This window comes from Polypterus senegalus, chromosome 5 (assembly GCF_016835505.1).
Source record: "Polypterus senegalus isolate Bchr_013 chromosome 5, ASM1683550v1, whole genome shotgun sequence".
NCBI classification, from domain to species: Eukaryota; Metazoa; Chordata; class Cladistia; order Polypteriformes; family Polypteridae; genus Polypterus; species Polypterus senegalus.
This window is the reverse complement of record NC_053158.1, coordinates 4,795,624-4,809,240: the sequence shown is the minus strand read 5'-3', so window position 1 is coordinate 4,809,240 and position 13,617 is coordinate 4,795,624. Positions and strand designations below refer to the sequence as shown.

The window sequence follows — 13,617 nt, the reverse complement described above, 5'->3', positions numbered from 1 at the left end:
CAAAAAGTACACGGACCGGTGGCCAACTCCAGGCCTGGAGTCAGTCAGGGCCTCAAACTCCAACCAGCTGCTTAATGAGGTGCAGAGTCTTGTTAATTAATCCTGTTCATTAATTCCATGGCTTGTTGCTGCTCTCGTTCTGCAATAGCGGACCTTTCTGAAATCGTTGATTTTTCTCTTTTTTAACTCTTTGAGGACTGAATATTTTTTCCAAAAAACTCAGTTTTCTGAAAAGCACACAAAGCAGTGGTTTCACACATGAGTCAATATAAAACGTCTGTTGCTATGTGCTGTGGCTGCTGTGGCTGCTGTTGGCACATGTTGTGCATCTCTGGCGACAGTGGCTGTGTTGGGGGCACCTTGATGGTCAGCAGGAATAAATAGTGAAGCCAGCTACCCGGCTGTCTTCGCACAGCAGGTGGGTGGTGGTGGCGGTCACAGTGTGACGCAATCTGGTTTGTACCTCTTGTCATCACAAGTGGTGGTCCTCCCAGGCAAACACTGCTGTAGGCGCATCAGCTACATGAAAGTGTTCAGCACCACAATCACCTGGGGACGGACCGATCAGATGATGCTGGTAGCTCACTTTAGTTTTTGATCTCCATCTCCAGATCACTTGCATCAAACTCGGAGTCCGACAAGTCAGAGTCCGATTCAAAGAAAATTACGTGAAACGTCCATGGAGTGTTTTGCTTTGCACATTCGCTTTGGTCTCTCGCCAGATGTCGGTGCCATTTTAGAGGTTGTTTGCTCTTTGCTACTCGTGCACGTGTAGGGAATCGAGGTTAAATCAACAAAGCTACGTAACTTTCCTTCTAGCAAAGAGAGTTGGACTAAAATGAAAGGGTGAGTTTTGTTGCAGTTTACAGCTGATTACCATCCTCTACTCGTGAATTTTGACAAAAGTCAACATCAGACCTGAAAGAGTTAAGAACACTTTAGTAGTAGATAGATAGATACTTTATTAATCCCAAGGGGAAATTCACATACTCCAGCAGCAGTATACTGATACAAAGAAACAATATTAAATTAAATAGTAATAAAAATGAAAAAAATTAAAAAAATTTAAATAAAATTAATGTTAGCATTTACTCCCCCAGGTGGAATTGAAGAGTCACATAGTGTGGGTCTCCTCAGTCTGTCAGTGAAGCAGGACGGTGACAGCAGTCTGTCGCTGAAGCTGCTCCTCTGTCTGGAGATGATCACTGTTCAGTGAATGCAGTGGATTCTCCATGATTGACAGGAGTCTGCTCAGCCGTCACTCTGCCATGGATGTCAAACTGTCAAACTTTACTCCTACAATAGAGCCTGCCTTCTTAACAAGTTTGTCCAGGCGTGAGGCGCCCTCTTCTTCATACTGCCTCCCAGCACACCACCACGTAGAAGAGGGCGCCACCACAACCGTCTGATAGAACATCTGCAGCATCTTATTACAGATGTTGAAGGACGCCAGCCTTCTAATGAAGTCTAGTCGGCTCTGTCCTTTCTTGCACAGAGCATCAGTATTGACAGTCCAGTCCAATTTATCATCCAGCTGCACTCCCAGGTATTTATAGGTCTGTACCCTCTGCACAGTCACCTCTGATGATCATGAGGTCCATGAGGGGCCTGGTTCTCCTAAAATCCACCACCGGCTCCTTGGTTTTGCTGGTGTTCAGGTGTAAGTGGTTTGAGTCACACCATTTAACAAAGTCCTTGATTAGCTTCCTGTACTCCTCCTCCTCCTGTCCACTCCTGATGCAGCCCACCATAGCAGTGTCATCAGCGAACTTTTGCACGTGGCAGGACTCAGTCATATTGGAAGTCTGATGTATATAGATTGAACAGGACCAGAGGTACTGGGTTGTTGTACCGTGTTAGCCATTATGAATGTAGCGAGGAGTCGAGCAAAATGACTCCTTTTATTGGCTGACTAAAAAGATTCCAATATGCAAGGTTTCGAGGCAACTCAGCCCCTTCTTCAGGCGAAATGTAACTAAGAATACTTTTAAAATGTTTTGTGGACCTGAGCAGATCAGCATTCCTGAGACCTTCGTCTTTCTTCATTTTCAGATATTGTATGCTGGACACAGTTTGCTGCTCATGTTTTGACTCATTTTGTATTTTACCATTGTTTGGCAGGTAATCTACAGTGTGTGTATATATGTATATATATATATATATATATATATATATATATATATATATATATATATATATATATATATATATATATATATATATATATATATATATATATATATATATATATATATATATATATATATATATATATATATATATATATAGTCAGTGTATGTGTGTGGAAATGATTCTGGAACATAAAACATTTCCAAACAGCTGGAGCGATTTTCTTGAAACTTGGTACACCTGTTTCTCATTACTGTGAGGTGAAATCAACCCTAGCCCCCCAACTCCCTTCTGGGTAGGGTGGGGGAGATCTTGTATGCATAGTATCATCCAGTTGGCACTCGGAATGACCACCAGAGTGTGAACTGGAGGTGACTGCCAGCATTCTTTATGTTTGAGCGCCACCCTGTTGCTTTTTAAATTAAATAGAGCTGGCCGGTTCTGAGCGTCAACTGAATGATAACACATACTGTACATACAAGACCGCAAGACAAGCACATTAGTCTTCATTGTTTGTTCATTTATGTTTGTTTTTAAAGTTGTGTAAACAATTTAATGCTGGGTATTTCTGCTATGTTAGTGAAGGAAAAAGAGAAACAATTAAGGGGTCCAAGTCTTCAAGAGCAAGTCAGCTCCAATTACTGTAATTCAAAAGAACAGGTCACTCATTTAGAAAAAGGGTGAGAGTGAAACCTGCAGCCACTGTGGCCCCCCAGGACTGGAGTTTGAGAATCCTGGTCAAAACTATGAGAGTAGTAATTCATTGTATCTTTCATCTCCTTGTTGCACATGGACTGTGGACCAGGAAGTAACTGTTTTAATTCTAAGAAAAGGTCGTAATCGCTGTTTGCCAAGAGAGGTATGAATTGAAGAAACATTTTCTTAATGTGTCAGTTTAATCCGTCTGGTACATGAAAAATCACAATTTGCAAGTGAACGTTCATTAGTATTACTAACTTACTTTAATCAAGTAGCAAGTCACCGGTTTGCATGAGATTGTCCTGTTGGTGTTGAACATAAGACAAGACCTCGTTCTGGATGGGAAAGCTGTCCATTACTGAATGCCTCCTTCACCTTCACTAAACTAACATGCAGCCAACAAAGCTGTTTGAGCAGATAATGACAAAACTGTGGACTTTTATGTTTATCATGCTGAGTCATGGAAGTTAAGACAATCGGCAGCTGCAGGGGTTTTCACATCAAAGAAAAGGAAGTAAAGTTCAATCCACATGGGCTGTAAAATTAAGATTCAGTGACGCTGCATTTCATTTTCTTTATTATTTGCCCACTGTTGTACGGTCTTCGCAGAGTGGAACCCATGGGGTGGGTAGTCGGCTGTTGTTTCTGGATCTTCCGCTTTAAGGTCCAAGACATTCTGCGTTCAGGAACACCCTCCTCTGCACTGTGTTGTTTCATAAGACTGGTTATTTGAGAGTTTGTGACCTTTCTTTTAGGTTTAATGACTCTGGTCCTTCTCATCTGACCTTCCTCATTTCATTCACGTGGCACTGTCATTAAACAAGCTTGATGCAGTTTGAACAAGGTTACGAGACGGGCTATTCATGAGCTGTAATAGTTAAGCATAGGTGTTACTGGTTGCAAATTATAATATGTTTTAAACTACAACTATCTGAACATCCATCCATTATCCATCCCGCTATATCCTAACTACAGGGTCACGGGAGCCAATCCCAGCCAACACAGGGCACTAAGCAGGAACAAACCCTGGGCAGGGCGCCAGCCCACCTCAGATCACACACACACATACCAAGCACACACTAGGGGCAATTTTAGGATCGCCAATGCACCTAACCTACATTTCTTTGGACTGTGGGAGGAAACCAACGCAGACACGGGAGGACATGCAAACTCCACACAGGAAGGACCCGGGAAGTGAACCCAGGTCTCCTAACTGCGAGGCAGCAGCGCTACCCACTGCGCCACTGTGCCGCCACTATCTGAACAATAAATGAAAAAAAATAAATTCTGTAACAGTTATGTTGCATACATATTAATTTTAGTTTTGTTTATAATGTGTGTTTTATCTATTCTTCGGTGTTAAGTGTTTAGAAAGGCACCTACAAATAAATAAAATGTATTATTATTATAATATGTACGGTATACAGTATATGCAGACATTACTTTTACACAAAAATTAAATCGTACTATACGGGCAGAATACCAACTTAAGGACGCACAATAATTACATTTTAGAGACATTCTTGGTCGTGAAGAAGATGATATTATTACTGCCGCAGATGAGGAGGAGCTGTTTGAGATGTCTGTTTAACGATTGGACCTCTGGGCCAGATATCAGCTTTGAGAAGGGCAAAGGTGTCTGGGCCAGTCTCTTCAAAACTATACTGTTCATATAAAAAAAAATATATATATCTTGGGACGAGATGAGACTTTTTTTCCAGTGATGATACAATCTTTTGAAGAGAGAGACAGAGAGACACTTTCCTGTCCCGTGAGACGGTCACTTTTACAAGTCACGCCCTACTTACAACCATTTTCAAACAAGACCATGGTCATCTAACCTCTCAGTTGTTGGAATGCCTTTGTCAGTCACACTTCATGTGCTCTCAGCTCTTAAAAATTTTATACGTTCTAGATGACACGTCAACGACTAAGCGATTAAGAAAGAGTAGCGATTTGAAAAAGAGACCCAAAAGCGTCGGAGAAAAAAAAGAATGGAAAAAAGAACAAAAATAATCTTATGTACAAATTCTGAAAATAAGGAAAGTAATAATCAACCCGTCCCGCGAGACTAGACTTTGTGCCAAGAGATTTAACCATAACCAGGGCCGGAAAAAGACAAACTAGAATGTCGTAATGAATTTGAAAACATCGGCGCGATAACACGTGCAGCGCATGTTAGAGATACTGGAAGGTAGGAAAATTTGAAAGTCTCAAAAAAAATTATAGTAAAGTTCGCATTAGCGTAAACAAATGAAAAATTGTACTCGATGAAATAACGGAACAGCGAAAAGAGATCGTATAGTGTTTGAGGATGTCTGGGGGAGAAGGTAGACAAGGCAGTGAGACCAAAGGACAGCTGCTGTGCAGGCTTTTAAACGTTTCAAGCGCCGCACGAGATGCAGCTCACGCGGCAAGACAGCAGCTGATCGAGCAAAGAGGAGATAAAAAATAAAAAAAACAACTGTTATTTGTATCACCGTTTAAAGAGGGGCTTTGAAGGAACGACCGCGTCTCCTTTGGGTGTGCCCAGTCCCCCTTTTTACAGTGGCACGTAGCGCTGGTGGGGGGTTGGCGAGTGAAGCCCCCTAGTATCAGAAGATTATTGGCTGAGCAGTGAATAGCATCCTGTAGAGGGCACTCTGCGTTGAAATTGGGAATCGACTGCAGCTGATGAGCAGCGGATATTTTGTACGCGCCCAAAGAGTTCAATTTTTGTTTCCTCAGACTTCTGCTCTCTCAGTCCTTTAAACTGTCATGCCTTTTATTCAAGAGTGGCTTCTGTCAAGCCCCCCACCGTAAGTGCCTGATTTAATAGACTGTTGCTAAAATGGTCGTCGTTCTGACAAGTTCTTCCAACACAGCAGAGGACCCCTGAAGCTCTGTTAGAATGAAACAAAAAAAAAAACAAGTCAACTAAAATGAATCCAAAAGAAGTGAATTATCAGCAAAAACAGGTCACTAATTAAAAAAAGGGTTAGAATGAAAACCTGCAGCCATGGTGGTCCTCCAGGACTGGAGTTGACGACCCCTGAGAATGACCATTTGAATCTTTGTCAGCTCTCTGCCCATTGTCCTTGTTGCTTTTTTAACAACAACCACTTTTATTTCTATAGCACATTTTCATACAAATGATGGAGCTCAAAGTGCTTTACAAGGCGAAGAAAGAGAACAAAACAAAACATGTTAAAATTAAAATTAGGCAAAAATAATTAACATAGAATAAAAGTAAGGTCCAATGGCCAGGGAGGACAGAAAAAACACACACACACAAACAAAAAAAAAAAAAAACGCAAGACGGCTGGATAATAAAAATAAATTCTCCAGGGGCTCCGAGGCCACCAGACCACCCGGCCAGCCCTTTTTAGGCATTCTAACTAACATAAATGAGTCAGTTTGTAGTCTGCTTAGCCAGATGGCCAACTCTAGGAGGAGTTCTGGTGGTTCCAGACATTTTCCATTGCACATTTATTGATGCCACTGTGCTCCTGGGAACACTCGGAACTTTAAAAATGGTTTTATGCCCTTGCCTTGAAGTCTCCCTCACCAAAATTTGATCAAGGAGGTCTACAGAGAGTTTCTTGGACTTCATGGCTTGGTTTTTGTCCTGACATGCAAGTGTGAGTTTTTTTCGACCTTAAACATACAGATACACTTGTGTCTTGTGTTCGTTTTACCTTACGTGAAGTCCAGTGAAGTTTTGCACAGATCTATGTTAAGGAGAATGTAAGTGAACAGGAAGCTCCTGACCACAGTTTTGAGGGCCACAGCAAAGCTTGCAAATACTTCCACTGTATGAACGAGAGATTTCTGTTTATCTTTAATAAACTTATATAACCTTTTCTTTAAACATATATTCTCACCTTGTCCTTATGGGATACTGAGTGTGGATTGATAGGCACAAATGAAAAATGTACCCATTTCAAATGAAATCTACAATACAGTGAAGTGTGCAGAAGGTGAAGGGGTCCGTCCCATTGTTCATTTAACCTATTGTTTGTTTTTAATGGTGTACTCTGCTGTCTCAGTTTTGTCTTTGTCAGGCCATTCTCAAAACTTTGAACTGCAAAGGAAGCTGATGTCTGATTAGACCACTTGTTTTCTGACCATTCATTTTGTGAAGCTGAGGCCTCTTAAGACTTTGGGTCAGGGGCAGATATGCTTTTTTTGCGCTTTATCATCCAGGAAGACATACGGGCAGCTTCTTTAAAAGCACAGGAACAATATCTAGATTTTTTTAATTTGTTTTTTCCTGTCTGTCCATTCTTTTGTTCTGATTAGATTTGTTTTTTTTTTTCTTCTGTGACCCTTGTGTATTATCAGGAGAGTATGATAGCGTAGTAGATATAGTAGAAGGTTTCTGAAGTTTTTCTTAGCCATTTGTCAAACTGTGCTGATTTCCATGTCTGAATATATTCCATATGTTAAATAAAGGTAGGGCGGCACGGTGGCGCAGTGGTAGCGCTGCTGCCTCTCAGTAAGGAGACCAGGGTTCATGTCCAGGTCCTCCCTGCGTGGAATTTGCATGTTTTCCCCGTGTCTGCGTGGGTTTCCTCCCACAGTCCAAAGACATGCAGGTTAGGTGCATTGGCGATCCGAAATTGGGCCCCAGTGTGTGCTGCTTGCGTGGGTGTGTGGTGTGTGTGCGCCCTGCCCGGAGTTTGTTTCCTGCCCTGCGCCCTGTGTTGGCTCCAGCAGACCCCCGTATAGTGGGTTGGAAAATGACTGACTGCCTAAATAAAGGTGAGTTTTGTATTACCACATATTAGAAAGACAGGCTCCTCAAGGTATGAAGCACACACAAGTGCTGTTCGGTTCTGCAGTTCCATTATTCAGGCATTAACTGATGGCAGAGTCTAGAAACGTTTGTGTACCTGGTAGATGGCTGGCAACTGCTTGGTACACTGTGATGTGTTTTCCAGAAAATCTTTTTTGTAGTAAGATTACACTCTCAGCTTGTGCTTATAGATGCCATCTCAAAGGATTTTCTTATTCAACAGAAAACAGCATTGATTGGAAAAAAAATATTGAAAGTCGATCTCATTATGGGAGTCACTGTGACCGCAGCCACTGCACAGCTGCAGAGTTTGGTGTCCGACTGCCATGTTCGGCTGCCATCGTACTTACAGCCTGTGTGGAGTCTGTGCGTTCTCTCTGGTGTGGGTGATGATTACGTACATATACTGTTGTAAGGGTATAGGGCAGGGGTCTCTAACTCCACTTCTGGAGAGCTACTGCATCTGCAAGTTTTTATTCTAACTTTTTTCTTAATCAATGACCGGTTTTTGCTGCTAATGAACTATTTCCATTTATTTTAATTGCTTTTTCTTGAGACTCTGACCACTGAATTGATTTTTTTTCCTTAAATGGCACCTAAACGTAAATTTGATGTGAAGTGAGCCATCAGATGACTACATATTTGAAGCCAATTCTCTTTGTTAATTAAACCCGTTATTTAATTTCACGGCGCTCGCTCATTCTGCCATGGCAGACATTTCCAAAACTATTGATTTTCTTTTCTAAGAGCGCTGGCTGTCAAAACGTTTTGGTGACCTGAGCAGATCAACATTACAGAGGCCTTCACCTTTCTTGATTTTCAGTTATTGTGTGATGGGCGCAGGTTGTTGTTTATGTGTTGGTTAATTTTGTGTCTTAATATTGTTTGGTTGCTAATTAAAGAAAAAAGAAATAATTAAGGGGCCCGAGTCTTAAGTTGTGCATCAATTAAAATTAAGGCAAGGAGTTAATTAGCAGCAAAATCTTGTGAAAACCTGCAGCCACAGCAGCTCTCCAGGACTGGAGTTGGAGACCCCTGGTATAGGGGTAATGCATGAGCTGCTGTAACAGCTTTTTATTTATTATACTGTTTTCAGCTGCCCAGTGGTTCAGACTCTCTGCCTTAGATACTGTCGTGTATCTCTTCACTGTATTTGAAATGTTTTTCAGGGCAAAATGTTGCCGAGGGTTGTCACTGATCAAAAGCAGATAAAACTGAGTACTGAGGCCTAAAAGACTGAGAACCATTGGTCTGAACCAGAGGTCTAAAATCCTAAACTGAACCCCTTAGGGTAGGGGACTGCAGCCTGTTTTCCCCAGAAAGCTACTTTTCTGAAATGAAAATGGCCGAGAGCTACTCCTGTTTTCTAACATTTCTTCTCATCGCTTATTTCAACCCAAACCAACTGAATAAGCTTGTTTTGCCTGAACATTTACAAAATGTTGGTGTCCTTAACTCATTTTGCATTAAAACATCACAGAAAATATTGAGTTCACCTGCAAGTGCATTTTGTACGTCTGTACGCATTTTCTAGTGTATCTCACACTATTGAATTAAAACGTGAATGCTGTCAACACAAATCAATGCAATTCCAAATCCACAGATCCGACTTATTCATTTGTCATTTTGTCACATGTCGCTGTGTCACTTTATTCACAGGTGCAGTCACAAGTGTGATGTGTTTTTTAGTTAGTCAGATGACTGGCACTGAGGTGTATGGTGGAGTGGAGCCACTCCGGTTTACTCTTCTGGAGTCATTTAAATGTTCGTCTGTCAGTCTTGTTCTGAACTTTGATTTCATGACATTCATGTCAGACTCACAGAGGTATGGAGACCCAAACAAAGCAGACATTTTCAGAGCTGCTTGGTGAAGATTCTTGTTGTTATCTGGCTCTACTAACCCCCAGAAATGCTGCGAATGCTGTTGAGACTTTAACTGCACATTACAGTGGAACCTCGGTTCACGACCGTAATTTGTTCCAAAACTCTGGTCGCAACCCTTTTTGGTGGTGACCCGAAGTAATTTCTCCCATAGGACTGTATGTAAATACAATTAATCCGTTCCAGAATGTACGAACTGTATGTAAGTACATATTATTTTAAAGATTTTTAAGCACAAAAATAGTTATTATACTATAGAATGCACAGTGTATTAGTAAACTAAATCTAAAAACATTGAACAACACTGAGGAAACCTTGAACAGAGCAAACTAACATTGCAAGAGTTTACGCTACAGTCTTACGAACCGCACAAACACTTTTTTTAATGAGTTTTAAGCACAGGGGAAAAAACTGAACATTTGAAAAATCCTTAATTTATACAAAAACTAACCATAAACAACCAAGAAAACTAACCTTGCATGAGTCCGAGAGACTGAACACGGGCGGAAATCACCGCGTATATACGAACTGGATGGGAGACGAAATCGAGCACAAAGAGTTCACAGCGAATGCACAGGAGAGACTGAACACGGGCGGAAATCACCGGCGTATACGAACCGGAAGAGAAAATGGCTTGTTCGTCACCCGAGTGTGTGGTCGTGAACAGATGCAAAAGTTTGGCGAACTTTTGGGCCTAACCCGATTTATACGTGGGCTGAGACTGAGGTTCTACTGTATTTTGAAGGTTTGTTAATATGTAATATATACAATCTAATGTCTGTCTTTGTGCTTTCACGAGAGAACTACTTAACAGATTTAGATCGGGGTTTTTTCCATAATTTGCTTGAACATTCCGGTTGATTCTGCAACTTCTCTCATTTCGCTATGTATCATAGTTTGCTTACGGTATCGATTTATTTGCACGAATCCGAGAAACATGAAGCGGGCTGAGGTGAGGGACTTGGGGGGCCTTCCTCACTCAGTCGCCAGCCTCGGGGCGTGTACCTCAACTCAGATTAGCTAGCGAACGAGAGAACAATTGAGTTCAACTTTGTTTGATATTTAAAATAAAGTGTTACTTAGGTCTTGATGAGTTTGAGTCCAGATATTTTCTTAAGTGTGTGCCACATTGACAGATTATGGATCGTGGTTTTGTGTTAATGTGATAAGATCGCCCACCCCTAATTTGACTAATCAAGCTTTCAAATTTCTGTAGGATTCATTAACCCATTGGCGAGCCACTTGGAAAGGGGTTGCGATCTACCGGTAGCTTGCGAGCGACGTGTGGGAGACCCCTGCCTTAGGGTCAGGTCGAAAATTTCATGTTAGAAATGAATGATATAATTTCTTGTTGTTTTATTAAGTTGAAATTTCTTGGGTAGTGTGCAAGGTGTTGTTTGGTAACTGTAATCCTGGTCATGGGGATAATAAATTGTGTGTTGGTGGAACTCGTTGAAATCCTGTTTGTAGGGGGTGTCACACATACTAAACACCCTCCAAAGACGGTCATACCACACCAGTGTACAGTCAACAAGAAAACGCCATATTGTGAATGACAGTGCTAGATTTTTTTTTTACCCCTCCTTGAGCTGTGAGGCAGCAGTGGTAATCCTCCATTGTGCCATAATTTCCAAATTAATGCTGTCAATCATGTGACTTCTGTGCCAGGATGTTCAGAATCTTAAAATCGTAAAGCAAAACAAAGAATGTTGGCTATTTTATAAGAATCCTCGGTTCTGTGAGAGCTGTGCATGGCAGACTGGCAGTGAATTCAGTCAAACTAAACTTTTTTTTTTCTTTTCTTTTCTAGGCTAAAGTTGCAGTCAGTGATATGGCCACAGCCTCCTCAAGAGCTGAAAGCAGTAATAGCCAGAATGGGAAATCAGAACTGCTTGCAACTGGTATGTGTTTTGGGTTTTCGTCAGCACTCTAAGCTAACATTCTCTGAGGAATGTTGAATGGAAGAGAATTGATTTGTGTTTTTTTTTTTTTTTTTTGGTACTGAAATAAGACTTTCCTGCTTAGAGCAACACAACAATTCATTCCATTTTTATCTTGTTCTGCCTTTAATTTGTTATACTTTAAGAAATATGTACTGACTTTGCACCTAATAGATTTAACTGTCGTGTTTCTGTGCCGGTGAGAGTTTTCCGGAAGAAAATGTCAGTCATTCAGTCAGTCATTCTCCAACCTGCTATATGCTAATACAGGGTCACGGGGGGGTCTGCTGGAGCCAATCCCAGCCAGCACATGGCATGGCACACACACACACACATACACACTAGAGACAATTTAGGATCACTAATGCACCAATGCATGTCTTTGGACTGTGGGAGGAAACCCTCGCAGACACGGGGAGAACCTGGAAATGCCACACTGGGAGGACCCGGGAAGCGAATCCAGGTTTCCTTACTGCAAAGCAACAGCGCCACCATGCTGCCCTGGTAGAAAAAATTAAATAAAAAAGTTTAAAGGTTTATAGTCGGTCAGAATTTAATGATATGGACCGATTTTAATGGTTCATTCACACTTTATCCCAGTGAGTGTCACTCGAAATACAGGACAGTTAACAAAAGAAGTAGCACAATCCCAGGAGTTTTATTAGTAATGAAAGAATAGCAAATGTTGCATTGCACTAAGAAAGCTATTTTTATTTTATTGTAATTATAGAATGTTAATAATGTTACTGATTATTTTAAGGGATGTACTCTAAATGGTGTCTATCGGCAGTCATGCAAAATTCTGCACATCGTATGAAGTTCATGCTGATATGACCTGATTGACGCGCCCTATTTTTGACATAATTGCCGTGTTGACTTATACGGACTTCTTTCCATGTGATCCTCACTTTTGCCATCAAACTCTGGGGGACCGGTGGAAGTGTTTGTTTGTTTCCATGCTGTGCACACATAACCAGTAGCACACCACTATATTGACAACTTTGATACAATATTTTGAAAGGTTTAAATATTTAATGCCATTATTGATACCACAGGAAGTGGTGATGGAGTGGGTTGCACAAGTAAGTTGAAGTTTGTTTTTTTTTATCATAATTATACAATATACATTGGGGAAATGAGTATTTGATCCCCACAACCCAGCCAGAATTCTGGCTCCCACATGTAGCACACAGATTACAATCAGTCAATTCAAGATCCTCCTGATCTCAGCTGGTGATGTGTATAAAGCACATCTGTCCGCAGAATCGATTTCTTCCATTCCACCCTTTCCACCACCACGGGCAACACCAAAGTGCTGCCTAAGGATGGCAGGGACAAGACCTGCACGAGGCTGGAATGGGCGACAAGACGATCAGCAAGAAGCTTGGTGAGAAGGTGACAACTGTTGGTGTGATTATTTGGAAAATGGATGAAATCTAAAATATCTGGAGCTCTATGCAAGATCTTGCCTCATAGGGTGAGGATAATCATGAGCAAGGTGAGGGATCAGCCCAAAACTACACCGGAGGAGCTTGTTAATGATCTGATGGCAGTTGGGAACCAAGAACCAAGAACACCACTGGTAACACGCTACACCGTAATGGATTAAAATCTTGCATTGCCTGCATGGTCTGCCTGCTTAAGAAGGCACAGGTACAGGGGGACCTTGCAGACGCTACGAGAGCCAGAATTCTGTCAGGGTTGTGGGGGATCAAATGCTTATTTCACTCAATGGCATGCAGATCAATTTATAACTTTTATTTAAATGTGTTTTTTCTGGATTTTTGGTTGATATTCTGTCTCTCTCCATTAAAATGAAACTACCACAAAAATGAGAGACTGTTAATTTCTTTGAAAGTGGTGAGCAAACTTAGAAATTAAGCAGGGGATCAAATGCTTATTTCCCCCACTGTAGAGATAGCAAGATTCTTCTTGAGGGAGTTTGTTCAGCCACCACTGAGACTGCCACACATTCAAAAATCAATGCAATGGCAAAAAATAACAAGAGTGCAGTCTTCACATTAACAGTAGTTTGAAAATTTTAAATTAAAACCACATTCTTCTTGAGGAAGTGCACGTTTAAAAGCTTCTACCACTGTCGCACGTTCACAAGTCAGTAAATACCACTAGTGCAAGTAAAGTAATGCAGCCTTCTATAAACATCACTGTAGCCTTAAGCAGTGCCATTTT

The 13,617-nt window shown here is 41.2% G+C and overlaps 1 protein-coding gene across 1 annotated transcript in view; it reads left to right on the top strand.

Annotated features, from left to right (window-relative positions):
* Window positions 1-13,617, top strand: part of LOC120530119 (NEDD4-like E3 ubiquitin-protein ligase WWP1) — a 250,923-nt gene that overhangs the window by 95,217 nt on the left and 142,089 nt on the right. The window contains exon 2 of the mRNA XM_039754299.1: window positions 11,298-11,388. Coding sequence (XP_039610233.1) covers window positions 11,319-11,388 — 70 coding nt within the window. The 5' untranslated portion in view covers window positions 11,298-11,318. The remainder of the gene's footprint in view (window positions 1-11,297; window positions 11,389-13,617) is intronic.